Source organism: Scomber scombrus, chromosome 9, assembly GCF_963691925.1.
Source record: "Scomber scombrus chromosome 9, fScoSco1.1, whole genome shotgun sequence".
NCBI lineage: Eukaryota > Metazoa > Chordata > Actinopteri > Scombriformes > Scombridae > Scomber > Scomber scombrus.
Genome location: NC_084978.1, coordinates 20,667,712 through 20,694,724, shown reverse-complemented (window position 1 = coordinate 20,694,724; position 27,013 = coordinate 20,667,712). Strand labels below are relative to the sequence as shown.

General features: G+C 40.5%; 4 protein-coding genes across 6 annotated transcripts; 1 reads left to right on the top strand and 3 right to left on the bottom strand.

The window, feature by feature from the left end:
• Positions 1-1,262: 1,262 nt before the first annotated feature.
• Positions 1,263-9,321, bottom strand: fut11 (fucosyltransferase 11 (alpha (1,3) fucosyltransferase)). Of its 2 annotated transcripts, none has more exons than XM_062425556.1 (5): positions 9,255-9,321; positions 4,468-4,806; positions 3,951-4,331; positions 2,534-3,156; positions 1,263-2,372 (listed from the first exon to the last, which is right to left on the bottom strand). In XM_062425556.1, exons 2-5 carry the CDS (start codon positions 4,804-4,806, stop codon positions 2,222-2,224), a joined length of 1,494 nt encoding a protein of 497 aa, XP_062281540.1. In that variant the 5' UTR covers positions 9,255-9,321; the 3' UTR covers positions 1,263-2,221. The 2 variants fall into 2 exon arrangements, with proteins under 2 accessions (XP_062281540.1, XP_062281539.1); XM_062425555.1 differs by lacking the exon at positions 9,255-9,321 and adding an exon at positions 5,127-5,268.
• Positions 8,944-13,228, top strand: rab9b (RAB9B, member RAS oncogene family). Of its 2 annotated transcripts, none has more exons than XM_062425557.1 (2): positions 8,944-8,995; positions 9,969-13,228. In XM_062425557.1, the coding sequence occupies exon 2, from the start codon at positions 10,038-10,040 to the stop codon at positions 10,647-10,649; it is 612 nt and encodes a 203-aa protein (XP_062281541.1). In that variant the 5' UTR covers positions 8,944-8,995; positions 9,969-10,037; the 3' UTR covers positions 10,650-13,228. The 2 variants fall into 2 exon arrangements, with proteins under 2 accessions (XP_062281541.1, XP_062281542.1); XM_062425558.1 differs by lacking the exon at positions 8,944-8,995 and adding an exon at positions 9,752-9,886.
• Positions 13,229-15,552: 2,324 nt separating this feature from the next.
• On the bottom strand, positions 15,553-20,822 carry plp1a (proteolipid protein 1a). Its single transcript, XM_062425549.1, has 7 exons — positions 20,765-20,822; positions 18,437-18,623; positions 18,124-18,280; positions 17,610-17,778; positions 16,762-16,835; positions 16,589-16,654; positions 15,553-15,791 (listed from the first exon to the last, which is right to left on the bottom strand). The coding sequence occupies exons 1-7, from the start codon at positions 20,766-20,768 to the stop codon at positions 15,711-15,713; spliced, it is 738 nt and encodes a 245-aa protein (XP_062281533.1). The 5' UTR covers positions 20,769-20,822; the 3' UTR covers positions 15,553-15,710.
• Positions 20,823-23,490: 2,668 nt separating this feature from the next.
• pcdh20 (protocadherin 20) lies at positions 23,491-26,650 on the bottom strand. Its single transcript, XM_062426248.1, has 2 exons — positions 26,603-26,650; positions 23,491-26,007 (listed from the first exon to the last, which is right to left on the bottom strand). The coding sequence occupies exons 1-2, from the start codon at positions 26,648-26,650 to the stop codon at positions 23,491-23,493; spliced, it is 2,565 nt and encodes an 854-aa protein (XP_062282232.1).
• Between the last annotated feature and the right edge of the window lie 363 nt (positions 26,651-27,013).

Below are 27,013 nucleotides of genomic sequence, written 5' to 3'. Positions count from 1 at the left end.
ATTCATGTGTCCTTGAGGAGACTGAAGAAAATAACCTTTTGCTCCCCTTAAAGGAATTGTTGACATTTTAAGAAATATACTTATTCACTTTCTTGCCCAGAGTTAGATGAGAAGTTTGATACCAACCTCATGATTGAATGGTGAATACTATATTACAGATAGGAAAATCTCAATTTAGCAACCATTTCCTTGCCCGGGCACTACGACTTCCTGCATTCTTATGGTCATCATGGGGCCATCTAAGACTTGAGGAAATAGTCCCGCACACAACCCCAGTGAAACCACTACATATCATTTTCACACTTCAGTTTACGTATGATTAAACAAAGTATAACATGTTAAGATAGTAAGCCTGAGAGATGCACATATGCAGATTTTGCAATCTTTGGATAGATCCAGGCTAGCTATTTCATATCTGTGCTAAGCTAATCAGCTACTGGCCATAGTGTTTCCTGAAGTATTCCTAATATAAATCAAAAGTTTGGACTTGCCTTCTCATGACAACATGATTCAAACCTATTGACCAATACTGTACAATTGTTAGCCTTAGTTCATTTGTAGTTAATTAGAAAATCAACTCTTTAAATAAAAGTTATGTTTTGCTATTGCATACTGCCAGTCCATGAATCAAAGGTTTAATCAGTTAATTGTATTCTCAAAGCTACAGTTATGTTTACTGTTTTATGGAGCAGTAAATGAGTATGGCAGTATTTCAAAGATAAAACACAGCTTTTTTCATAATTACATTTCTCCTGTTTTTTCAGTGTGGTGTGTGTGGTAAGCTTATGGGAGACCTTCTCTACAATATGTTCCTACATGGTGGGAAAGTCCACTGCGAGAGCTGCTACTCCAAAGCCCTCGACTGATTATTGAAGCTCTCCAGCAGCCTCTTATCCTCGCCCCCTCTTCCCTTCATGTTCATTTGCATATAAAGTGAGAACTGGTCTTTCACAAAGTTTGGACTGTGTTTGGTTTGAACTTGGGAACGATGTGGTTAAGGGGTGATCAAAGAGATCGTAATAATGAACAATATGATTGCTTAATGCTGATTCTTACATAAGGTTACATTTTCAATTTCGCAAACATGATATACACGCTTGTGTTTATCCTGGTGGTGAAAACTATCTTGGCCTCAGTAAACTATGAAGGATGGGTCTCTACATGTCAATATGTCTATGATGTGCTACATTTAACTGTGAACAGACTAATAATGGCAAGCGGGGTACAATATCATGATTTAGCACATTAGTTATGCAAGAAAATGACTTATTATAAAATGTTTACTTGTTTTGTTCTTCTTGTTACAAAATAGTGTGTTCACATGTATGATGCTTTGTTAACAAAATAAACTGATTTATACAACACTGGTATAAATATGTGATTACAAAAGGTAGTGTGCTAGTAAACACACACAGGACGATTTCAAGCAGTTACATGTTTAAGAAAAGCATGATTTGGAAAGTTATTGCACATACTGATGACTTTCGCATCATGTAACAGATAAAGTATTAACCACATGATGTCCATTAGATGAGCTCTTCCTGAGAACTACTTTGCAAATGTAGTGGTGATCTCCCTCTGGGGAGTTGTGCTTGACTTTACAGTTGTCTTTCTCCACCCCTGGGTGAAATAATACTTTGCTTGCATAGTCACTTAAATAGCTGTGTACATGAATGTGACTTTAGCTAAAAACCATCAGTTACCTGCTGAGTAACTGTAAAAAAAAAAAAAAAAAGAAAAAGCTAGTGTTGTTCATTGGCCACTGTCTTGATGGTTTTCACAAACAGTTAGGCAGAGCTCCCTCGGTACAGAAGACAAGTCTTTGGCTCTGCCCCAGTCCAATGAAAATCTGCCTCCCATGAGAATGTGCCTCTGTGGAGCAACTGCACCACATGCAGTTAATGTTAACAATGTAAGGCGGTTAAAGGGCAATGATGGCACCTCAGTTATGGTAATAAAACGACTTGAAAATATTAGCATATAACATTTTAAAACATTATTTTCCCATTACTGAACTTGGCAAAAAGGACAAAAGTAGGTCATATCAATATAAAAATCTGTTATAGTATAACTAAACTGCTCATAAAAAGGAGTTTTGGCTCAGGTGCAAAAATATGAGTCATTCTGCTTCATTCCCTCGTTTAAACAGAGAGGATGCATAATATAGGACACTCCTGTAATCTTGGATGTGCTCCATCCTCGGTTTGTTTTGAGGCTTGTGTCAGTGTTTTCCTCTGGCTCTGCTCACAGCAATGTTTTGGATGTGCTTCCACAGCAGCGAAGGGTCTGACTCGTTATGTCTTATCAGAGACTCCAGCCCCTCAGCTTGGTCCAGGCTCTGCCAGTAATCCTGAGGCCATATTTGCAACCATCTGTGGACAGATATACAAACAGATTAGGCTCATCACAGAGGATATTTTAATTAGACAATTAAAACAGACTGATTTATCTCCCCTCGGGACATTGCTATTCGCATTAAAGCACAGAAAGTAGACGGCTTTCACAAATGACCAATAATTTAAGACAAACTTACCCATCATCTGCAGGTAAGTCTTGGACATCTCCGTACCCCGGACTGGGCAGGGGGCATCCCATATGAGAATTTTCAGCCATTTTTGGCTGAGGAGGTTGGTTCTTCTTAGGAGCCTTTCTGTATGCTCGTTCTGCTGCCAGTCGTGCATTCTCCTGGTCACACACATAACACTCAAATCCATTCAAGTAGTTGGGTTTGCTCATGTCATTAACCCCCCACTCGCGGGTCTCCAGAGCCTCCAGCAAACGAGAATTGGTAACACGGCTGGGTTGTTTGAACTCTAAATATTTTGCATATTCATTATCGTTTTCATCCAGAAACTTGAGGGTGTCAGCGAGAGCTTTTGGTGAGGGGAAGTCATCTATGATGATGACAGAATGGTCGTTGGGCATCCAGTCTGCCACCACAGAGGAGCCTCGATAGACAGGCACGCAGCCCTGATGGAGAGGCCGCCACAGCTTCTCTGTCATATAATCTGTGCACCGGCCGTTCTCCAGTGCTAGATGGAACTTGTAGCGAGCAACAAAACCCATGAAGGCGGGCTCCTCGCCGGTAGCAGTGGATGTGTCCTTCAGATGTTCAGGTAGAAGTTTGTTGTTCAAGCATTTCCCATAAGAGTCCACCTAGAGAGAAAAAAGACAAGGTGTAAGAAAAAAGAAAGATGGTAAATAGTTATGAAACATTTGGGAAGAGATTATTCATGGGATGCTTGACACGCTTTTAATGGTCTTCATTTTTCAAAATACCCTGATTAGACATTCCTAGTTGAGCTCTAACATATTCCCTGGTGGGAATTCATGAACATCAGACCGAGGGCTAATTTTACAGCGGTGTTACTGCAGCTGCATACATGATTTTGACCTGCCAACAAGTTTGTGCAAGTGGAAATGAGGCAGACCCTACACTAGAGATTAGCACTGCAGGAGAGCCAATTCATATTTATTTTAAAGGGTGCTTCTAGTAGTGTTCAAAATAAAGGAGATTACTGAACATGGTATTTAACCCCGAGCAGAAAGATATCCTAAAATTTGAGCAGAACGTGAAAAAAGACTAAATAAGGCAATTAAAGGAGTATTCTATTAGAGAAGAGCTCTCCTTCAAATGCCAGAGGATGACATTAAATAAATTATTAACCACCAAATCAGACTCTATTACTGCTGTTTTACAAAAAAAAAGGAACTTCAGACCAATGTGCGTCATATCAAAGTCTGCTCTGACTGCCACTGTTCACTGCTTTGAGAGCAAAGCTACAGCATGTAAAAGTGTGATGGCTCCTTAGCTGTTATAACCAGAAAATTACAACTTAACATGCATGCTGCATAAAGCAACACTGATAAATCAGGGACTAAACTGGAAGCAGCTGACTCTTCTGGTGTGCACAAAATATGGCTCCCAAAAGAACATTTATGCCCTGTACCTTGATGTACTTCATCAGCTCCTGGACATATCTGTCTCTGTCTGACGGCACATCGCAGTGAGACTGCATATAGAGCACAGGGGCCATGCCCTCCCTCCTCAGCCGGTTCTTCTCCTCCAGTGACACGACTACAGGATTCAGCAAGTAGTCCAGAGTGGGTAGCCATTGCAGGGTGAGAGGGTAGTCAGACTCCCTGCGAAATGTGGCAGTGTAATTGAACAGCCTGATTCCTGGTCCATGAGAAAGCACGTAGTTATTCATGGGTGACTCTTCGTGGAACAATGCCCAGGTCTGGTGACGGAGACGAGGGAGCGGCGCCTCATATGCCCGGAAGTCTGTTCCATAAAAGATGATGGATGCTGTCCGTTTGTACAGCTGGACCTTTCAAGATCAAGTTCAAGATTACTGGCAGAACAACTCTGAATGATAATTATAATGAATGTGTGCATGCATCTTCTCTCTGTCTAAGTCAAGAGTTTCAGTAACAAGCTTTATAAAGGTTAAGTATCTCTGGTACCTTGCGGTTGCTTGTGACCAGGCAGGAGGACGTGGCACAGTCGATGCGCTCGGTGTCTCCAGGAAAATGTGGGAACAGTCCTCCGCTCCACCACAGGAGAATAGGCAGCTCCTTGTTACTGCGGCGGTCATAGTTGCCAGGACCTCGGTATGAGCTGATGGAGGCGAACTCCATGTCTGCTAGAGCACTCTGGGGCTGAAAGGCTCCTCGGTCCACTGCATCCATGGCCTCCAGGGTAAGTTGGTCATCAGGAAAGGAGGCAAAGGAGACCCAGACCCAGCACAAGACGCCAAACAGCCCCAGACACATACAGGGCACCAGCCTGCCCCTACCTGCCATCTGAGAGGTTGAAAAGAACAGAAAACACACGCACTGTTCACATACAAGTAGGTCACCTTTAAAAAAAAAAAAATAAAAAATAAAAAAAGCACAAACCAATTCAGTTTCTTATCTAGTATTGGTGTGAAACCTCAGTGTAGCAAATTACGTCATGCCCTGTTTTGGTGCTCATTGCCCAAATTAAAGTGTTTAACTAGAACTTATTTTGCTGTCAACTAACTTCGTTGAACAAACAACCTCGCAACTAACATTTCAGTCGTAACGTTACGTGTCAGTGTGGGTCAGAGCATCAGTAAAGAAGCATTTCCACAGTTTCCTACCCTTATCGTCACTGCGACGAACACATGAAGGTGTCTTTCCCTCTCAGTTCTCCACAACACAAACACGGAGCTATCCTCTGCTAATGTTGGCTTTGAGGAGTGTTGATAACAGGACGTGGTCTGATAAAAGCCAGCGGTACACTGGGAATTCATACGGGTTACTTCTTCTACGTTTCTGATTTTCCTTCTGCTCCTTCTTCTTCTTTGGTCAGAGACTAATTACGCAGTACACCGCCACCTAGTTTATACACCCGGTAACTACACCAAGAATCTGATCAGGTACAGTAACAGGACAGGTAGGTTATACATGGCAGGGTTAATATAGTTTTGAAATTTTAGCTAGTTTTTATTTTTATTTAGTTTTTCAGTTTTTTAAATGAACTAGTGATTAAGTAGTTACATTTTTATTTTGAGGAATTGACTAGTTTTAGTTTAGTTTTCATTTAGTTTTAGTTTTTCAGGTATTAGGAGGAAAGCCTTGATTTGCAGAAGCTCAAAAGGATGAAAGAATGCATGACACAAAATATAGCTTAACAAGTCATTGTTTTATTAAAATGTACCATATTGTGCAAAGCCATTTTTATTATTTAATTATTTAACCATTAATGATGCCAGACCCACAGCAGAGCTCAATAATGATCACCTGGAGCTAAATTAAAAGAAAAACTTTAAATGGTCTGCACCAACGAAAATTAAGCTGATTTTATCTGCAGTTCTATTTCTTTTAGTTCGTTTTGCATTATTCATTGTAGTTTTATTTAGTTTTATGTTTCATTTTTATTTCAGTTGACTAAATTATTTTTTCCCTGCTAGTTTTTGTTTTAGTGTTAGTTTTTGTTAACTAAGATTCTTGTGGAATTCTTGTGTGTATTTTCTTTTACATAATATTAAATTATTGTACATAATGTTAGATTAAAAAAAGATCTGGACCTCTAGTGTGTTGGTATCAAACAAAGGGTAAAACAAATACAACCAACAGCTTTCAAATATTGTCTCATACACAAAGGTAAAACAGATGCTTAATATAGGCTATACCTCTGCTGTTGTGAAACTAATATAAATGTACAATGACATTAATTAAAGAAGTATCAGCATCATTCTTTATTGGTTTATTGGTTTTAAGCAACAAAAAAGTAGTTTTTAAATGAGACAGTATTTTCTTGCATTTTCTTGATGATATTGAGTTTTGATTCAATATCAGGTGTAAAAAAGGTTTTGTCAAGAGAATATTTCTATCTTCCTTTTTTCTTCTGTGAAAAATGTTTGCCCAGTGGAAAAAAGGTAATTTAGAGCATGTGGTAGTTGTACACTTGACAGTGAAGTAGGAAACATCTTATGTTCTCTAATTAAATATATTTGCATATTTATAGATTTCAGGATTTTTAATGGGGAAACAAGGAGTAGATGTGATTTTAAGGATTTTAACATGATAATTGAACTTTCTGTGGAAAAAAAACACATTATTATTCAAAGCAGAGTATTTTATATATGGCTTAAAAAATGTTCAGAGAGAGTCTTTGAATGAAGCATTAGTACCTTCAAATGTACTTAAGCACAATACTTGAGTACATACATTTATCATTGCACTAGTACAGGTGTATAGAAGCCAAGGATGGTTGTGCTTGCAATTATTATTTTTTAATGCTGTTATAATGAGATTATGAGGTAATTATTTAGTTATCTTGAGAAAATGAGCTTTGTTATCCCAAGATAACAATATAATCAACCCGTTATCTTTAGAAAACCAAAGGTCGTTTCCTCTTGTTGCTTATAATGTTTATCAGAGATCAGGAGTGGCAAGCCAGCATGCATAAATGATGTCTTGACAACTGTAGCAAGTGATTTAAGCTAAAAATGTCAGATCAAAGAGTACACATTATTTTTAACTGCACCCTTATTAATGACATTTGTGTCACTACCAAATGGCGGGTTGATTAACTTCTGGTTATAATATGATGGGATGTTTTATGCAAGATAAGTACCAAACAATACCTTTCAAGCATTTTCATGTTATTAGACTTAATAAGAGAAAGGAAAGTGGGGTGATGAGAGTTAAGAACCAACATGACAGAATTGAGTCCATGTCCTTAAGAGCCACCTTAAGGCTTCTTTTGCATTGATCTAAATAGTTGAAGAAGACATGGAGATAGGACAGGAAAGAACACATGGCAATGAGCTTGAGATGAATCATCTTGTTATCTGAAAGAAAGGATCATTTTGTTTTCTCAAGATCACAAGATAAATTAACTTGTGAGATTGAGATAACAGAATAGTGACAGGTTACTGCTTGTCATACTCTGAACACCACATGCCAAGAGGGGAAAACAATCAGAGCAATATAATACAACCAATACAAAACTGCTGAAAACATTAGGATCATTTAAGCACAACTATATAGCAAACTCCACTACACTACAGGCTGACAAGATCATTTTCACAACTTACATGGTGAGTACAGATTGTAAAAAGAGAACTGGAGACAGCGTCAGAGGTGAGGTCTTGTTCATTTCCCTTGAAAGTTGTTAATTGGTGAATAAGCCAGAAAAGCCACTTCCTAAAAACATAATGCACACGCTCTATGGGCCCACTGATTTACAGATGTCTCTTTGACGTCAAGTTTATAGGAAAAAAGTCTTTTTAGGACCAATAGCATCACATAACGTAATTACATGGTTTGGCTGCTATGTCAAATTGGCTTCAAAGTCTAGTGCTATTTCTGTGGGCTTGGTCTATGGTCATCCCATCGACTGTAAAAAAAATAATTGATGTAGTCACTGTTACATCACTCATTGTCGACTGCTGTTTTGAATCTTTGGTTTTTGGAGCCAGAAGTGATCATATTTGGACAAGAGGATGGAGCTGACCCTAACGCTAGCTGATAGCTTGGTTAGTATGGTGTTTTTACCGTCTATGGTTAACTGTGATTATGCTAATGCTAATTTTGTCAGCAAAAAACAACATAAAAACAAAATGTACTTATTGGAAAAACTGAACAGTTGGTGACTCTTTAGAGCAGGGGTGTCAAACATGCGGCCTGTGGGCCAGAACCAGGCCGCCAAGGGGTCCAATCCGGCCCACTAACTTTGCAAAGTATTAAAATTGCAGAAAAGTAATTCCAATATTTCTGCTGCTTTTCCACTCTTACCAGAATACAATTGTCTGGAAAAACTATGAATACATATTTTCATATTTAAACCATTCAGCACATAAAATGTTGTCACTTATAGTAAAGTTATAATATATGTAATATATTATGTGTAGGCTATTATGCAATGGTTTTACTGGTCTGGCCCATTTGAGATCAAATTGGGATGTTTGTGGCCCTTAAACTGAAATGAGTTTGACACTTCTGCTTTAGAGGGTCTGGTAATTCAACCAAATACTTTAGGTTATGTAAACAAAATGTTTTATGTTAAGTATGATCAACATTGCTGTGGTAGCAACTTGTCAATCACAAGGTAGCCATGTCCTAAAATGAACCTGCTTTATCATCCATGTTACTTTAAATGGGACCATAATTTACTAAATGAACATCATGCTATATCAAAGGCTTTAGGACTCAACTCATTAGGAAAGTGTTTACTGAAGTAGTAAAACAAGTGAGAAGTGGGAGGATTTTCTCTTAGACTTCCATACAATCAGACTTCGTTTTGCAACTAGTTAAGATGCTTCCCATTGGCCATTAAAACAATGCATTAGCTTCACTTCTCACACCAGTTTCTTATATGGAAAATGACCCTTCGGGTTTTAGGACCCCGGCCCGATTGGAGCTCATCCACGGGGGCGCGCACGTCACGTCACGACGGTCGATCCCAGTCAGATGTAGGTGAGCCTGGGCAGACCGCGTCATATCAACTATTAGGAACTGGGTGAGTGAAAATACACTTTTGTTCCATTCATATTAGACGCATTATTATTTAGATATATCACCTCGCTGCAAAATGTGATCTTTCCTCGCTCACAAAGCTTTTAAAACAAGTTTTGTGGCTCATGCACTGAAGCTAACGGTTAGCCTGACCAGGATGGATGTCAACAAGACAACCATACCAGCCGGCTAAGTTAGTTTACAGGGAAGCTATACATTTTTATCGTCTGTTGCACCAAAGTTTTTTTTTATAGGACTGTTACATGGTTAACATCTGTCCTGAGACACTTCACTGGCAGCTTCGTTGAGACCTTCGGCGAGGCATTTAAATCAGTTTATAGCCGCCAGCCACATCAGAAAACAAGCTGGGACACGTTTGTGGTCTGCGCAGGTGCAATGGTCAGCTCATGATCCAGACTCGCCCCTGTTGTTGTGACTCCTACACGGTACCTCCCATATATACATGTGTATGTCATAAAATCCATCTTGTCCCACGTCTTTTAAGGATTATGTTCATATCTTACATTCATATCTGACACTTGTTCAGTTCAGTTTAGTCTTGCAGGCATAGTATGCGTGTAAGCAAAAATTTGTCAGTACTACTGTGTCATATTGTAAACAACGAGGCTGTTGTCATTTAGCACAGTACTATCCTCCATACTTTAACCAGAGGCATAGCTGACAGAGCTTTGGCAGGCCTCTCGGTCATTCACCTCTGTCATTATGTCACTCAAACTAGTCAACCATTACACATCTGTCATATGGCTGAAATTGAACCAGTTCATTTTGGGTTGACTACAAAAGACGCTACGACAGCTTTTGTCTTAGTTATTGACCCTGAATCATCAACGCTGTCCAACTCACAGACTGATTTGGGTGTTGATTTTTCTGAGAAGTCAGTATCTTTCAGTTCCTATTTTACAATAGTCATTTGCGTGAAGCAGTTACCAATTGTTTGTCTTTCTTCCTCTTTTTAGGTTAAATCAACCCTGGTCTGCCACCTGGTCTGGAGGGCTGTAACCCAGTCAGGAGGGGTGGGTGGAAGCATGATGAGCGGGAAGAGCCTGCTGCTCAAGGTGATCCTGCTGGGGGACGGAGGAGTGGGCAAGTCCTCTTTGATGAACCGCTATGTCACAGACCGCTTTGACTCCCAGTCCTTTCACACCATTGGCGTCGAGTTCCTCAACAGGGACTTGGAGGTGGATGGGCGCCTGGTTACTCTTCAGATCTGGGACACAGCGGGCCAGGAGCGCTTCAAATCCCTGCGCACGCCCTTCTACCGAGGCGCCGACTGCTGCCTGCTCACATTTGCTGTGAACGATCTACAGAGCTTCCAGAACCTCGGCGGCTGGAAGAAAGAGTTCATGCATTATTCGGACGTTAAAGACCCTGAGCGGTTCCCTTTTGTAGTGCTTGGCAATAAGGTAGATATGGAGCAGAGGGAGGTGGGCGAGGATGAAGCACGGGCCTGGTGTGAGGAGAACGGCTGCTGTCCTTACTTTGAGACCAGTGCTAAAGATGACACTAATGTCACAGCTGCATTCGAAGCAGCTGTCAGGGAAGTTCTAGCTGCTGAGGACCAGATTGACCACACGCTATTGAGTGGTACTATAGATCTCCATGGCAACCGCAAAACATCTCGTTCGTCTTGCTGTTGACTGGTCCTGTGTGAATCCATGTTTTCATAATCTCTCTGACTGAAACCTGCCTGGGGCAGTGTTGGAGAGCCTGTCAGATATTGTTAATGGTACATGTACTGTAGGTACAAGGTACTGATACAGTATCCACTACAGATAATATGGATAAGATACAGCTGCTCTGAGGAGGGCTGTGTCACAGGTTTGGCCAGCGTATGGATTGTTGAATTGTTACTTTAACTACGGTACAGGCACTCTGTAAGCCTGTTACAGAGTGCCACACACTCATCTTGATATTTTGTCTGCTTTCAGTAGTGTTGCACAAAACATTTATACCCAGCTTCAGCTTTGTCTGCCTATACAGGGGTTATATCAAATAATGCTCCAAAGCATTTATTTTAAACAAAATAATTGAAATTTTAAATAATACAGTGAACAAACAAATATAGAAATCCTCTTTTGAAGAGCACACTAGCCTAACATTGGCACAGCTTCATACTGTAGGTCCTGTCATTTCTTAACTGTCTTTTCCATGAGTTGATTTTCCTGGTTTTTAGGGGGACTTTGAATACAACATGCCATTCTCTTGCTATCAGATATGCTAACTGTTGCGGCTCAACTGATGTGTTTTCTGGACACAGACAGACAGTTAGTCGACAGCGTTCCCTGTCCAGGCAGATGCTGTGCATCAGAACTCAGTATCAGTATGATGACAAATATGAGTTAAAGTATGAAACGGTTAAGTGTTTTCTGCTCTAATATGGAAGGTGTTAATCTTCAATAGAAAGGGAATTGTGAACTTTAATTTTGCAGTTGTGTACGAACTGGGTATAAGCAATTGTGGTGCTCTTATTGTAACTCTTACCACTACACTACAGTGTAGCCAGAGGTGTTCAAGTCAGGCATTATCAGATCATCTTTATGTCCAGTAATTTACATGAACCTGTAAGCTTCATTGTTTCTCAAAGTTCAGAAATTGTACTGCTTTTTCTACTGTTGTTCATAAACTGCTGTTTATTTTTCTGTGAAGCACATTTCCATCCTTTAATGTGTTATCTTTAGCAAACATGTTCTATTGACATTGGGCTTCAGTGTTTGATCAGGGACTGATTAGAGTCTGTTTTCCTGATGTGCACAGCAGGTTATAATTATTAGAATTAACAATCATTTTCATAATTATGGCATGTTTGTTATCCTGCATCTGCCCTATTGATTGCGTGGCAAGCCTTAACATTCCAGTCTTTCAGTTTTGCCTCCTCTGAAGCGCTCTTTGCTCTACACTATATTACACATGCCTTGTCTGTTCATTATAGGTATCAGCTGAATGTGAAATATCCTGAGCATAAGGATAATGCCGTTAGCACTAATGCTTGCAATATGCATCACCTCTCCTCTCTGTTCAAACATATTACTGAGGACTTTTATGATGTTTACCTGCTTTCAGCAGAATGGTACTTTACTTTTAGTTCAGTTTTTACATACAGGCTTAATAGCCATAGGTTCATATGCCACAGGGCATTGTTCTTTGCCTTGATGGTTTGAGAAAATAATATGGCTGGTGTTCAAAGCTTCAAACTGAATTTATTCATGTTTTCAATTCATTATCACCAGTATTTTGATTGCTGCTTCAATGGTATTATATTATGTGTCTGCTCAAACAACCAAACCTGTTACATAAATAAGATAAATGTTTTCATCCTTCTGAATGCACAGTTGCTATGGGTGTCCGTGTAGCTCCATGTTCACATAGTTTTCTTGTGCATTGTCTTAGCCTGAGATCACATTATTTGCCTTTTAAGTCAAAAATTGCATTGTAAATCAGTACGTGCGAAGACTAATGATGAACATTACAAGAGCTTCACTGTGAAAGTGAACCCAATCTAATCAGGTACTGTCATATTTACCTATAACATGGTTCTTTGGTTTAATGTAGGCTTTATAATAAATAGCTTGTTTATATGATTACTGTAAGTTTTACAAGGTGTGTTTGAGTACTGGTACTCAGATTGTATGAGAGAAACTTTATTAACTGTGAACTGAGATGGGCATTTTAACATAATCAAGCTGTTAGCCTACATTCATCCAAAGCAAAAAATTAGGGCTTTTCATTTGTCAGTGTTAATGTTTTCTTTTTAATGTAATATTTAATTTTCTATCCTGTTAAAATGATGTAGCTGACCACAGCATACCTGAGAATCTGATATTTATATACTGGTACCATAATCAACAGTATGTTTCCCTCATGATGTTACCTGATTGCAACCCAGTCTGTCTTTTTTTTTTTTAATGTTGCTGTTATATTTATGAATGTAAAAACTAATTTGTTTGGGTTGTCCCTAATAAATGCTGATCTAAATTTCAAAGGGCATTCAGTTTATAATAATGTACAAGATGAAACTGAACGTCTGTTTCGCTCTACCCAGTGCTCAACCCGTGCGTCTGGTTTAAGCTGTGTGTAAGTTTGGCTGTCAAACTTGATTATCTGTTGATCTCATGTACAACTTCCTTTACTCCACTTTTTGCACTACAGAGGATAAGACTGTGCCAACGTGCTGGCAAAACGTTAAATACTCTTCCAGTGCTTGGCTACAAATAAAACATGCCTGACATACCAAATGATACTATCTTGTTTTTCTTTCTGTGCTCATACCTTGAAAATCTATGAAAGAATGTGACTGAAATAACTTTAAAGCTAGAAAACAATCACTTGGAAACTCTTTTATGAACTAAAATATGTCCCTTCAATTTATCAGTGTACCTCAGCTCTCTACGTCACTGCCAGGAAAAGCCCCAACATTTGCAGAAACAAGCATTAATGTTAAAATGTAGCATTTTTCTATTTTTCAGCTACATCGTGAGTAAAACAGGTGTCTTTCATTTTTACCCCCCCCCCAAACTCACCTTGTTTGAATTTCATTGCAGACCTTGAAGGTGATTGCATGGGAGCCTGAGACAGTGAACACTGTTTATTTCCTCTTAATAAAAGAATATGAGGCATGCTCTTCATTTTTATTTCCCCTTCATTAAAAAGGATATCAAGCATGCACTGCATACGGTGAAATCAGACCTACACATGAAAAAAACATTTCATCATGTCTGCCTTTAAAAGTGCATATTGTTAAACTTTTGCCTTGAGAAGACATTCATAAAGTATAGAGACATGGGTCAAATGCAGAACAACACAATAGGAAATCAGCTCTAAATATCGAACTGTTATGGCTCAGTTCAAAATCCAAGTTCCTCACTGCATTTGTATGATCTAATAAATTTTGATGTAACACAAAATATCCAATTTCTTCCACTAAAACAAAAATAATGAAGGGAATCAATTTAACAAATGCCAGAATACAAATAAATTATAACGCTACACTATAATTTTGAGGATCAACTCCATTTTGTGGAGGCTATCAGGAAAAGCTCCTATTACTGTCAGGAGCTGTCACATGTGTTTGCGGGATACGGAGAGCACAGAGTCCCTCCTCTGTCCCTCTGCAGTCGCCCATACAGGTCATAACCTCTCCTCTCCTCTTTAGCTCTGTTCCTAAGCTTCTTCAGGTACACCTGGTTCACAGCCAAGTGCAGGGAACAGTGCACCTGTGGGCACAAGAGGAGAGAATACAAAACACCTTACAAAACACTTTGGCCCCTAGATGTGGCCGGGAGCCAACAATGGAGCGCCAGTTCAAAACCATGACACTACACCAGACACTGCATTTGCATGCAGACTACAAATAAATGATTTTCAGAGGCACTCTGCATAAATACTTCAAAAGAATATTCTTTTTATTATCAAATATTACCAACAGAAAAAAAATCATCAAATATCCAGCTGCCACTTGACAAATCCACCACTCACAGCTAGGTAAAGCTTCCAACAAATAGAATAATCTACTTATGTTGTTGCAAAAGATTTTGTTAGTAACAAGCAAAGTGTAAAAGTAGTAGTAAAATCAGCTACAATAAGTAAGAAGATGTGTTATACAATAACTACAACAACATTCCTAAAGAATTAGAGACAAAACAAAGCTGTCCTATCTCCATAATAGTACCTCAGTCATGCATTAACAGCAGGGGGAGTCACACCTCAACAATGTGTTTTAGGTCTAATAATATGAGGTTACTCAATAAGTCAGCACCTAGTGCTTTAGCCCTCTCAAAAGTATGAGAAACAATTTCAGACCTTTCTAGATCAGAGCTAAACAAGTATGTCCCTTTGTGAGAAAGAAACTATTCAAAATAACAAAAAAATTAATTCAGTCCCCCTGACTCTGAATCCATCATTTCCATTATTCAGGGGAAGGTGGGGGTCATGCAGCAGCGTGTGGATGTGTTGTGTGTGTAGTTGCTGTCCCAGAAGAGCTGCATTGAGGCTTTAAAGAAGTCTTACCCTCTCTTTGTCCAGAGGACCCTCTCCCTTGACATGTAATATAACCCTTGGCAGGGACCTCTAGTGCAGGTGGCCCCCAGAACTGGCTCCTTATTGGTTAGCTTTTAAAACAGGCATGACTCCATTGTTGAGGCTTTTTCTCCAGCCCGTGAGAAAAGTCCTGAGGTCAGCGTGAGACTGCAAATGCGTGCTTGTCTGCCACCATAGCAACCAGATGTGAGGGATGGTAGCCATGGTAACCTATAATCCCTATTCTGTGTAACAGCTGCATTCAAGCTGCACATGTGGTGCGAATTGCTTCTTATTAGTTACATATGTTATTTTATTAGTGGTGTTTTATTTGTGTTTTCAGTGTGATGGGAAGCAGAAGTGCCTTTTAGACACTAACCTCAACAGGCAAAAATATTTTGGTGACATGGCATTAAAAATACTGACACAAGAATGTATTTTGGTCAAAGAAAACCTCATAACCATAACAAACAAAAAAATAATAAAAATAAAAACAAAACAATGACATTCTTACCAACAAGTAAAGCAAAATTACAAAGACAAGATTTTTATGAGTCTGTGGCCCAAAGAACCAACGTTATAAGTGGTTCTGTGCAGATGATGTGGAAGTAGAGAATTGTTGCCGTCCCTTTATATCCCCATGTTGTTGGTGAAATAGTGACAAAGCGGACAGGAAGCTGGTGGACCTAACACCGTGCACCTATGCCTTTTCTCCCCAGATAGCGCAGAACTGCAAAGTTATAGGTGGTTGACACAGTATAGGTCAGCTGGAGGAAGAAAAAGCACAGACAGGGATTGTCAGAACAGAAATGAAGATAACCCTTGAAACACTGTAATACCCACTGTACCTATGGATTGCATGCATTTTAGTCTAGAAAATCTGCAATACATTTTACTCACTACTTTATATCTTAACAGGCTGTATAGACTGTGCTTAACCACCTACTATATACATTTTTACCATTTAATATTTAGGCTATCTCATCACTCCTTGCACTCTTCACTACATGTATCCCGTTTACAGAAACTGTTTCATCTGCATACATTCATGTGTATATCTCTGAAGTGTTGTTATTTTGTGTAAGTGCATTGTAAGCCACTAATCCAGAGTAACATTCCTTGTATGTATCAACATACTTGACCAGTAAAGACAATTCTGATTTTAATAATAATTCGAAAGCTCAAGTACAGAACCCCCCCCCCCCCCCCCCCCCCCCCCCCCCAAAAAAAAAAAAAAAAAAAACCTCGATAAACTGTTTATGGCATTAATTTGACAGCAGATGCCATCTGTTTAACAGCCTATGTAATGGAGCATGCAAGTATAATGGGTGTACCATTTTCCTGGCCAGAAACCCACCAGACATTACAGCATTATTATGATGTTTGTGTCAGCTGAGAAAAAGGAACAGAGAACGATAGTACAAAAGTCATCAGTCATGGAGGCCTGAGATGCCTCGCCGCCTACACTTTGAGCGTCACTAAGTCACATGAGCCATAACACTATTGTTGTACCCCACAGTGGAAGCGCAGCCAAACTGGCCCCGGCTGAAGGATAATCACTCACCAGAGCCAAGAGAGTGATGCCCGCACCGGCGAATGCAGCAATGTAGAGGTCAAAGGTCACTCGGTACTGATAGGAAGAGATTTGCATTAGTGGTGATAACTTGTCTACTGTATTTTATGTCAGGCCAGATGTGGAACATGGCAGCAGAGGCAGAATTATGTCCTGGTTCTTACCTCTCTGGTTTTGCAAACCGTGGACAAAGTCATACCACAAGCTTTTCCTGGCACTGCATTCCATGGCAGGAGCCCTGTGGAAAATGTATAAAAGTTTATCTCACAGATGCAATTAAAAGATAGAGCTGGCATTATTCTATATTTATGTTACTGTCCATAAATCCTATGAAAAAAAACAAATCCAACATTGCATTACTGTGTCTTTCAATGTTTTTTGATTTCCCTACCGAGTCTGTGAAGTGAAGTCCAAAGCTAATAGGTTCTTACTAAACACGTTAATGTTTTTAAGGCTAAACAATGTCCTTAAAATAGCTGTAAACTGTGGTTTTGAGCAAATGTTACACAAACAACAGTAAATAGTGCATTTCTTAGGGACTAATTTTATCTGCAGGTTAATAAAGTGAAATTCAAGTATTTATGTACAGTAACAGGATAGAGTGTGTGGAATCAACTCAAATTAAACTACAGTGGTGATGGTGATGACCAAGCATGTCACCCATAGCAACAACAAAAAAACACACACAAAAACAATTAAAAATGCCATTAGCCACTAATGGATGCATTTTTTAATAGTTTTTTTTGTTTTGTTTTTGTTTACAAGGATGCTGTATGGCAGAGAGGAATAAGCTAAATCAGGCTTTGGTTAAGTACTTGTTAGTAAAATCAATTTCCTGTTGACAATCGCTGCTGGACCTGAGTACAAATTTCATTTCATGTGCAAACATGTAAATGACAATAAACCTTGAAACTATCAGAAAAATATAGACTATCACCTTATCTTTTAACCGAATACAATTTGTCTGAGAAGCCTGTTACATAAATTGCTATAAATGGATTTCTCTTCTAACCGTATTGCCTTGCATCAACACACAGCTGGTTGATGCTCGCTGGCGTTTCAGTCAGAACGTCAATGGTGTGGCAGGTGGCATCCATATTGTAGAAGAAATAGACTGGCAGTGCAGACAAGGCGAACACCAACAGCCACAGCATAGCTAGTATATAAGTCACCACAATAAACTGTACAAAGAGAAAGCAGAACAAAATTAAAGGTGCATCGTCATAATAAAGTGACTGCAATCTAAGTGAGTTTTTATGAGCAGTGACTCACTTAGTGACCACATTTACTTTTTCTCTGATTAGCTTTACTTATTATCTCTCTCTCTCTGTTCCCCTCCTCTTCCAACCACTCAGCTTTTTTCCCCCAACCGCTTAAACACACACTGTATGCTTATCTTTGCATGTCCCTTAAGGTTTTTAGCAGCCTTAAGATTTTCAGCTCAGTGCCCACCAGGGAGTGATATGTGTATTAATCCCATCCAATCTCTCCAATCCCCATTACTTGTCCCACTCTGGGCCTCTCACCGTGGAGCTGAGGCAACGGCCACACATGGTGCTCCTGAACTCTCCAAAGGTTTGCTTGGCAGCACTTGTGGTGTAGAAGCCCTCAGCCAACAGCACGATGCAGTAGAGGAAGAAAAAGGAGGCCAAACCATAGATGACATACTGGAAATACTGAATGCTGAGAAAGGAGGTGGTTAAAAAAGGAAACACTGTTAAAATACGGCTTTACAAAGATGATATATTTTCTGAAAATGAAAGAACAGCCTGAGGAGTGCAATGGCAAGGTTAAAAAGATGGCACTTGAATGATGAGAATGCTTAATATTACCACACACATGTAGGCGAGGGTGATGTAGTCCTGGAGGTTACGGGCAAAGTATGTCTCGATGAGTCTCTCCGTCTCTGTGAGCGCCTGGTGTCCACAACCGCAGAACAGGGCAATGCCAGAGAAACACAGCAGTGTGGCGACCAGGGAGCAGTATGGCACCCCACCCAAACAGCGCATACAGCACTCATAGCAACCTGTTAATCAAGACGCAGCACCATGAATGTCAGGGAACATTATTAAACGACAGCAGGGAAGAAATCATCTGTTCCAATACACAAACTATGCAACCTAAAATGTACTGTATGCTTCTGATAAATAAATAGTTGTTTTTATTTTTCCACTAGTTAGGTCAATGTGGTGATGCACAACCTATTAAAAAGGGCCAGTTCACCCATATTGCATAAAAACATTGTCTCATTTCTCTCTAGTGGTACCTATATGAAGATAGTTTGGGTTTTATTTGCTCATATTTTGAGATATTTCTGTTTGTGATTTCTGTGTCCACCCTAAAGCAGTTAAGTGGAATTGAATTGTGCTTGTGGTGCTCAAAATTAAGTTGAAGGAATGCAGCAAATCCTTACACAAATAATATGAATTGATTATTTAATTTGTCGGCAATTAATTTTCAGCAGATTGAGTAATCAATTTTGAATGTCCTACTACCTTAAATATTCAACAGCAAGTTCTTTCTCCTGAAAGGATTTTTAGTTGTGAACAGTTTTCAGGGACTTGTTTGATAAAAGGTAGCTCCAAAGAAAGTACCCAAGGTTTGTGGATTATCTACAGTAACTTGTTGCAAGGCTGTAAACACATTCAAGTGTAATTCCAGTGAATCTCGTTTGACATCTTAAGATCAATATCTCAAACGTCTAGGAATGTGAAACCAAAACTACCTGCATGGCCAGATACAATCAGGGTATGTTTATTCATTTATGTTGTGTAATCATCCAAACCCTTTCAAGAAAATGCACTCCTGCTACTTTGTCACTATGGATCCAGCTGCAGCTGCAAACACTTTCACTCACTTGCTAAAGCTGTGCATTCTTCCTAATGGTCATGTGCTGTTTGAATGAATGCCAAGGGCCAAGGGCATGGGGATGTGTCTGCTCTGACCCCAGCTAACACCCTGGCTCCATTCACAACCCAGCATGGAGAGTGTGAGAAAAAGGGGGAGGACAGTGAGGAGAGACAAAGTGAAAGAGAGAGAGAGGCTGCTTTTGTGACTGCAGAGACAACAGTCTTTGTCCCACAGCATCATGGGGGTACAAGAGCCACCAATGTCAAGCAAACAAAGGCCAGAGGCACCTCTATGCTTGACACACATGCGCACACTCATAGACTTCCTTCTGAGCAGACACAGGAACAAGAAGTGATAGTGGGGAGCTCTCGGTGCCTGAAGAGGATGGAAAAGCAAACAATGCAACTGTGTGCATGTGTGCCATTACACGCTTGCATGCACACAGACACGCACAATGGAAGCAGACAGACTGTGGTTGGTACCATTACAGTAAACACAGATGGTAGGAGTGCCAAATATATAACTCTAATTGAACATGTCTACATGGCTGTGTGTGCGCCTGTGCGCGTGTGTGAGAGACAGAGAGAGAGACTGATCACCATTTGTCCAGATTGCAAAACTTTACTACAGTGTGGAAGAGTGACTCTAAACAGAAAGAAAACAAACAACAGACAAAGAATATTTTCAGTATTGTTATATGAGGAAATATTTAAATTAAAATCAGGTTAGTTACACATACTGTTAAGTGCACAAAGAATTCTGGTCACCAGAATTACTGGAGGACAAGTGGTACCAAGTAAATAACAGCACAACTTTAAGCAAATATTTGCCCGCATTCATTTAGATAGCCCTACACCTTGTACCAATTAAGCAATTAATGACATCACTCCTGGACAACAGGCTAAAGCACTCTGAGCCAAGGAAACTCACAATCTCTCGGTTGTGACTCAAATGAAAAACACAGGCCTCGTTCTTGAAGAAAATGCAAAACTGAGGCCAAGTTCGCCTCTTTAAAAATTGAGAAAGATTGCGACCGAAAGCAAATGCGACAGGGCTACTTTCAGAGGAGCCCTTTCGCATCTCAAGCATGAAATACATCTCATATCAGTGGAGCATCCAGCCGAGTAGTCGACCTCTAAACTGACAAAAAAGAAAAAGAAAAAGAAAAAAAAACAACTTAATAACTTATGATGCCCTCTCATAGTCCCATTCATATCAGTGTGCAATCGCATAAAATAAAGTGCAGATGTGAAAATATGAGGTGTGCTATCTGCTAAAAGCTAATAAAGGTAGATTCCAGCAGCTGGAGTTTCTTACCCATGTCTGGAAGGATGCGTTCAGGACTTGTAGGCTACTGCTGCTGCCTGCACTGCAGCTGGTCCGCTGATGATATGCGCAACTTGTCTTCGGCCCCCGTATATCAATCTCAACTAGCTTTCTGTTCCTCCAACAATGGACAGACTCGCTGATGACTGCGAGTGCAATCTTAAAGAAACAATGTCGCTTTTCAATGAACTTCAGGCGGAGAATAATGAGGAGGTCAAGTGTCTTACACTCGCAGAAATGTTCATTGTGACGTATATTTGCACCACCAGAGAGCAATTTGTGCTAATACACAGAGATTTGGAGAAATATATAACTTTTCCTCCTCTGTGAGTTAGGGCTGGTTCAACAGGCCTCAAGAATTTCTGCCTGATAAATAAAGCCAGATGGGGGAAAAAAGAGTTTATGAATCATTCAGATGATCTGTGGGGCTGATGACACCAATATGTCCATAAACAGTGTAGGGGAATTGTCTCAATACAGTATAATCCTGTCGAAAGTCAGGTGATGCTCTCCAGACTTAGGAAATTGTCAGATACTATCTGTTAGACAGCAGTGTCTGAGATACAGTACTAAGAATCAAAGGTGTGACACACCAGCTGGCAACTCTGATATGTGCTTTATCATTTTATCTCTTTAATGGGCCTATTTAGTCCTACTATGTTCCCTTAAAAGCAAGCTTAGAGTGGTACTCACAGACCATGAATATGTGGATGACTCAACTTTTGATGAAGTCAGATAGTGCCTTTTAAGCTGGATTGTTGAGATGTTCCTGTTTCTCAGCATCACAACAGTGAGTCACTCTGATGGTGAAAACATCACTGATCTTTTAATTACACCAGCTATTCATGTCATTTGTGATCATAAAACCTCTGATATGTATCTCAGAAATAATCTCCTGGGTATTTGGGTCTGTGCCAGCTTCTTTGTCCATGTCAGCTCATGCAGCCCCATTATCAAATGTTCAGCTGAAGAAAACTTAATTTGATTAAACTGATATGTGCTATTAGTGAACCAGAGCAGCATGCAGCAAGAAAACACCACTGATCTCAGGTGACTTGACTGAAGTGGAGTGAGAGACTGTTTTTCTGATTCATCTTCAGCCTCTGGTCAAAATACTAGATATAAAGAACCAGATTTGCCTTCATCTGTGTCCAGTAGATGGCAGGCTTCCTCCTGACACAGCATCTGTACAGCAGTAGGCACATGAAGAGTTTTATCCTTTAATGTTCTTCATTTTCATATATTTAAAAAAACATTTGAAGCATCTAAACATCTAAAAATCCAAATGTTGGCTGTTTTGTCAAGCAGGCACAAAACGTCTTTTAAAAACCTACAATAGGCCTGATTTAATATTAATTGTGTACATACTTTAATGGAATAATAATTCTTATGCAAAGATGCTCGTTTTTCAAATGAGGAATATGTAATCTTGTCAGGGAGCTCCTTATTTCCTCTCAGTTAATGTAGTTAGTCTCACAGCACAACCCTATTAGATTATTTATTTTTGAGCTGTTAGCTCAGAAGTCCTCAGAGACACCACTCATGTTATACAAGCCTTGTTCTTCACTAACCAGGTTGTTGTACATTCTGTTTTACAGACTCTGACTGGTGGTTTTCCTGCTTTCCTCTCTTATGCAGGTGAACCATGAATGCATTGCTCAATAGTTTTTGATACCATAAAGATAAAAATAATGTTGTCTTTTGTAAAAGCTAAAACAATTACCCTCCCTCTTTGTGCAATTGTGTGTGCACAGATTTGTAAACACATTTCACTCTGACTCATTCATACTTTATGCATCACTTAACCTGATTTGATGTCCCAATTGTTACTCAGCATAGCAAATGTATCAGTAACACGAGAGATAAACTGCCTTTGTAAAGATTTCTTTGAACACAGTGTAATTTTGCTCCAAACATCTGTCATCAAAACAACAAGCCTTTTGGGTTACTGGGTGCAGTACAGTAGGTTTTCTGCCTTTTGGGTGCGATCCAATGCTGTGGGTGAGAAGTGGCACTATCGGGTAACAGGCGTGAGGCGGTGACTTGAGATGATGGTGTGCCTTCCCTATGCTGTCTCTCATCTGTCCACTGCTGCTCTCCACCTACCATGGTCATCTCAGGGCTGCTTCTTGAGAGACTTTCATTACCTCCCCATTGGAGGAACATTAAACCCTTTTGTGTGTCTAAATACTTTAGACTCCCCATCACTCAGAGTCAGAAATATGAGAAAGGTCCAATCAACTTAGCAGACCATTACCCCAGGCACCTTCTCACTGCAGGGGTCATGGGGAATAATCCCTAAAGATAATGACTGTAATAGTGGTATTTCAGCAATGCCTTGCTCTGACATACTCTATTTTATGGTGACTAATACTGTACACATGACCAGGTTTATTGAATTACAGCGCCTTTTCCACAGAATACACAGGATACAAGTCTCTGCTTGTAACTTTAAATACTTCACTTATCAGATCACATTTTTTAGTGTTCTCCTGGTAGCATACACGCAACTTTGTCAGAAAATAGATAAACTTAATCTCTGCAGAACTGTGCAGTTGACAAATGTTTGAATGAACTGTGTATCAGAATAATTCAACAAATTTGATGATTAAAATGCAAGAAGCCTTTGGAATATTCAAAATGTGTTTTATTCACAGGCTGATTTTATTCTTGACACTGTGCAAGTGAGGATTACAGACATTGCTTGCTTTATTCTGTTAGTCATCAGAGTAATATTTGTCTTTAAGCCTGAGTGGAATCTCATTCTTCTGTTGTGGACGTCTTCTCCTCTGTTTCAGGTATAAAACAGCTGTCAACACGAGCAAACAGATGGATGCCAGCATCATTACCAGACCTATTAAGAGCATCAGCTGAGCAGATCTGGTAGCGCCCTCCTCCACCTTGCAGATTGGGGCTTTCGAAGGAGTTTGAACCAAGAAGTCAGGTGGCCCTGTCCAGGTGGGTGCACTGTCAAGATGGCAGGGCTGCATGCTCTCATTGACCAACAGATTAACCCAGACAGTGGTATGAAGCGGAGCTGGTTTCCCCCCATCACTGACCACAATAAACAGGTGATGCATTCCCAGGTCATTTCTTACTAAACGTTGAGCTAAGGTGATGTTCCCTGACCCTGAATCCACCCGGAAGGGGCTGTCATTGTGTGCTGGCTCTCGTGCCACAACGGTGTACGTTATCTCTGAATTCAGTCCCAAATCCTTATCAATGGCATAGACCTTTGTTATCATGGTGCCTGCTATTGTCTCTGGAGAGATGGTCAGGCATGAGAAGTTGCTGTTGGGTAGAATCACTTTTGGCTGGTTGTCATTGATGTCCTCCACAAAGACAGTTACCCTGGCAGTGGAAGTCAAAGACACTGGGTGACCAAGGTCTCTGGCCAGCAGGTAAAATTCATAGCGGTCCTCTGTCTCGCGATCCAAGTTGGTTGTGGTACGTAATGTCCCCTGGGTGTTATCCACAACAAAAGGTTCACTGTTGTTTACAACATGCATCTCTGTGTACCCATTCTTCCCTTCGTCTGGGTCTGTCACCCCTACCCTCCCCACCTGGGAAAACTGTGCTACATTCTCAGGGATGAAAAAGATGAAATGTTGAGTTAGAAAAACAGGTGCATTGTCATTCTGGTCCACCACACGAATGGACACTGTTGCCGTAGACTCCAAGGCAGGAGATCCACAATCTCGTGCAAACACGGTCAGTGTGTGTACATACTGCTGTTCTCTATCCAGAGAGGCTGACACAGACAGTTGACCTGTCACAGGGTCAATGTTAAAGATGGTAGATGTGTGTTTGACCAGCCTGTAGGTCACCCTGCCGTTGTCTCCACTGTCTGCATCTGAAGCTGAGACCTGTAGCAGTGACATACCTGGCTGGTTGTTTTCCTCCACCTCAAGCTGGTAGTGAGATTGTGGGAAATGAGGAGCATTATCGTTGACATCTGTCACCATCACCCTGATCACACGCATAGAAGGGGTGATCACATATCCTTCAGCTGATCTTCTGTGCAAAACCACAGAAATATGATGTTCATTTTTCATCTCGTAGTCTAGGGGCTTTGATGTGGAAAGCAGATATTTGCCATTCTGTGGGCTCAAAGTGAAAGGCACTTCGTCCTCGATGGCAAGAGATGAGCCTGTAAAGCTGCTGTCATCGTCAAGTTCTAAAACAGCTAAGACAGTGGGGGGATGGTTCTCTGGTATCACCATAGTCTGGTTTTGATGCTCTGCTATGAACCCGATCTTTATTTTCGGCTCTTGGTTTGCTTTGGGGAGCACAGATACAGTTACCTGAGTCTCTGCTGGGGGGCAATTTGGGCTGCTGGCTAACACTTTCAACACCAGTTCCTCTGAGTCGTCACTCTGGATGTCTTGTGTTAGTCTGATGCACCCAGTGAGGCTGTCAAGGCTAAAGAGCTTTTTGGCCTGCTCAGAGACTTTGGGGCTGAGGGAGTAAATAATGGCAGCATTTGGGCCTGAATCTAGGTCAGTGGCTGTGACCTGAGCAACCACCATGTTCTTCAGGGAATCTCTGGGGATGGTAACACTGTGGGAGCTGTCAGAGCTGAAGCTTGGACAGTTGTCATTAACATCTGTCACTGTGACTATTAAAGTTGCTGTAGCACTTAAAGGGTCTGAGCCACAGTCGGTGGCCACTAGCGCCATCTGATACTTGTCCTGAGTCTCTCTGTCCAGAGCTGTTTGCACAACTAGGATGATCAAAGACCTGTCTTCAACTTTTAAACTAAAAAACTCATCAGAACCTTCCAGGCGGTACTGCACCTCCCCATTACGACCAGTATCTCTGTCCTGAGCCTGGTCGTCTAATAAGAAACAGGTCCCCACTGTCACGTCCTCAGACACCCTCAGGTATATTTCATTGTTTTCGAAATGAGGCGCATTGTCATTGATGTCCTCAATGATCACAGGAAATCGTATAAGGTCTTTTGAGGGCCCCACAATAGCATTGTATAGAATAATGCATTCCTCATCTTTTGTCTCCTCAGGGCAGAGGGCCTCACGATCCATCTTTTGCTCAGTGGTGTAGAAATTCCCTGTGTTTTTGTCCATCCACAGATAGTCCTGGGTCAGGAGCTGGTACGGAGGTGGAAAGTGTTTACTAAGTGATCCGGCCAGAATACCAGGCTCCTGTTCCTCTGGGATGGGAAACCGGGCAGAGCCACACATGATCTGCCTGAGATGGACCAAAACCAGCAGATTCTGACGGGAGAAGAAATAAGCTGTAAGGTGTAATTCCTAGCATTTTTTTCTCTTTAGGATTTGACAGCACTGTTTTTTTTTGCATTTGAACTTGAACGAGTCTGGAAGCCTTTCAAGATAGTGCTAAGGTTCAAACTTCATGCCTCAGTGAGCTCTTTTAAAAGCAGGCAACTGTACAATGAAGGTAATGTGATGCCCCACGCTTATCTTTAACCTATTACTCTCACTCACGAATAACACACACACACGCACACGCACACGCACACGCACACACACACACACACACACACACACACACACACACACACACACACACACGCTAACACACACACACGCTGACACACACATACAAAAACACCCAGAACATTTGCATATATTTCTGCAATTTCAGAAATATTTTAATAATTATTTTTTTTATCTTTAAAAGGCTCTGAATGGGCTTCAGCGCTTCTCCAGGTGTTCCATCACATATTAAGTACATTAATACTATATTAAGTAATACACCAAAGATCCCTTTCACTCAATCAAAGAACCTGAGAAAGTAATTAGATACCCTAAGAATGGATATTTTTTGCATTTCTTTTGGCTCACTAACCTGCAGTAGTCCAGCCCAGTTCATATTATCAGGAGTCCCATGGCCCATCGCCATCACACGTTACCCCGGCAGCAAATGAATGCCGAGGACTGAGACAGCAACCTAAACCTGCACAGCTGACGGCATAATTCATTACATGCTCCTCCTACAGCACTTACCTGACACAGAAGAAGTTGGAAGAACAACTGGTTTCCCCACCTGAGCTGAAAGCATGTTTTTGTAGCAACTCAAGTGTTTCTATGGGTCATGTTGTGTACATATTTTGCCTCCAACTTGTATGGGACAGGATTAATGTGCCCATACCATGTGCTTACACAACTATTTTGTTAGTACATCTGTCACCTGATATTTAAAAAAAACTATTTGTTAATGTTTTATCAGTCTTGTCTTTTGTTTTTTCTGTCCAAGAAA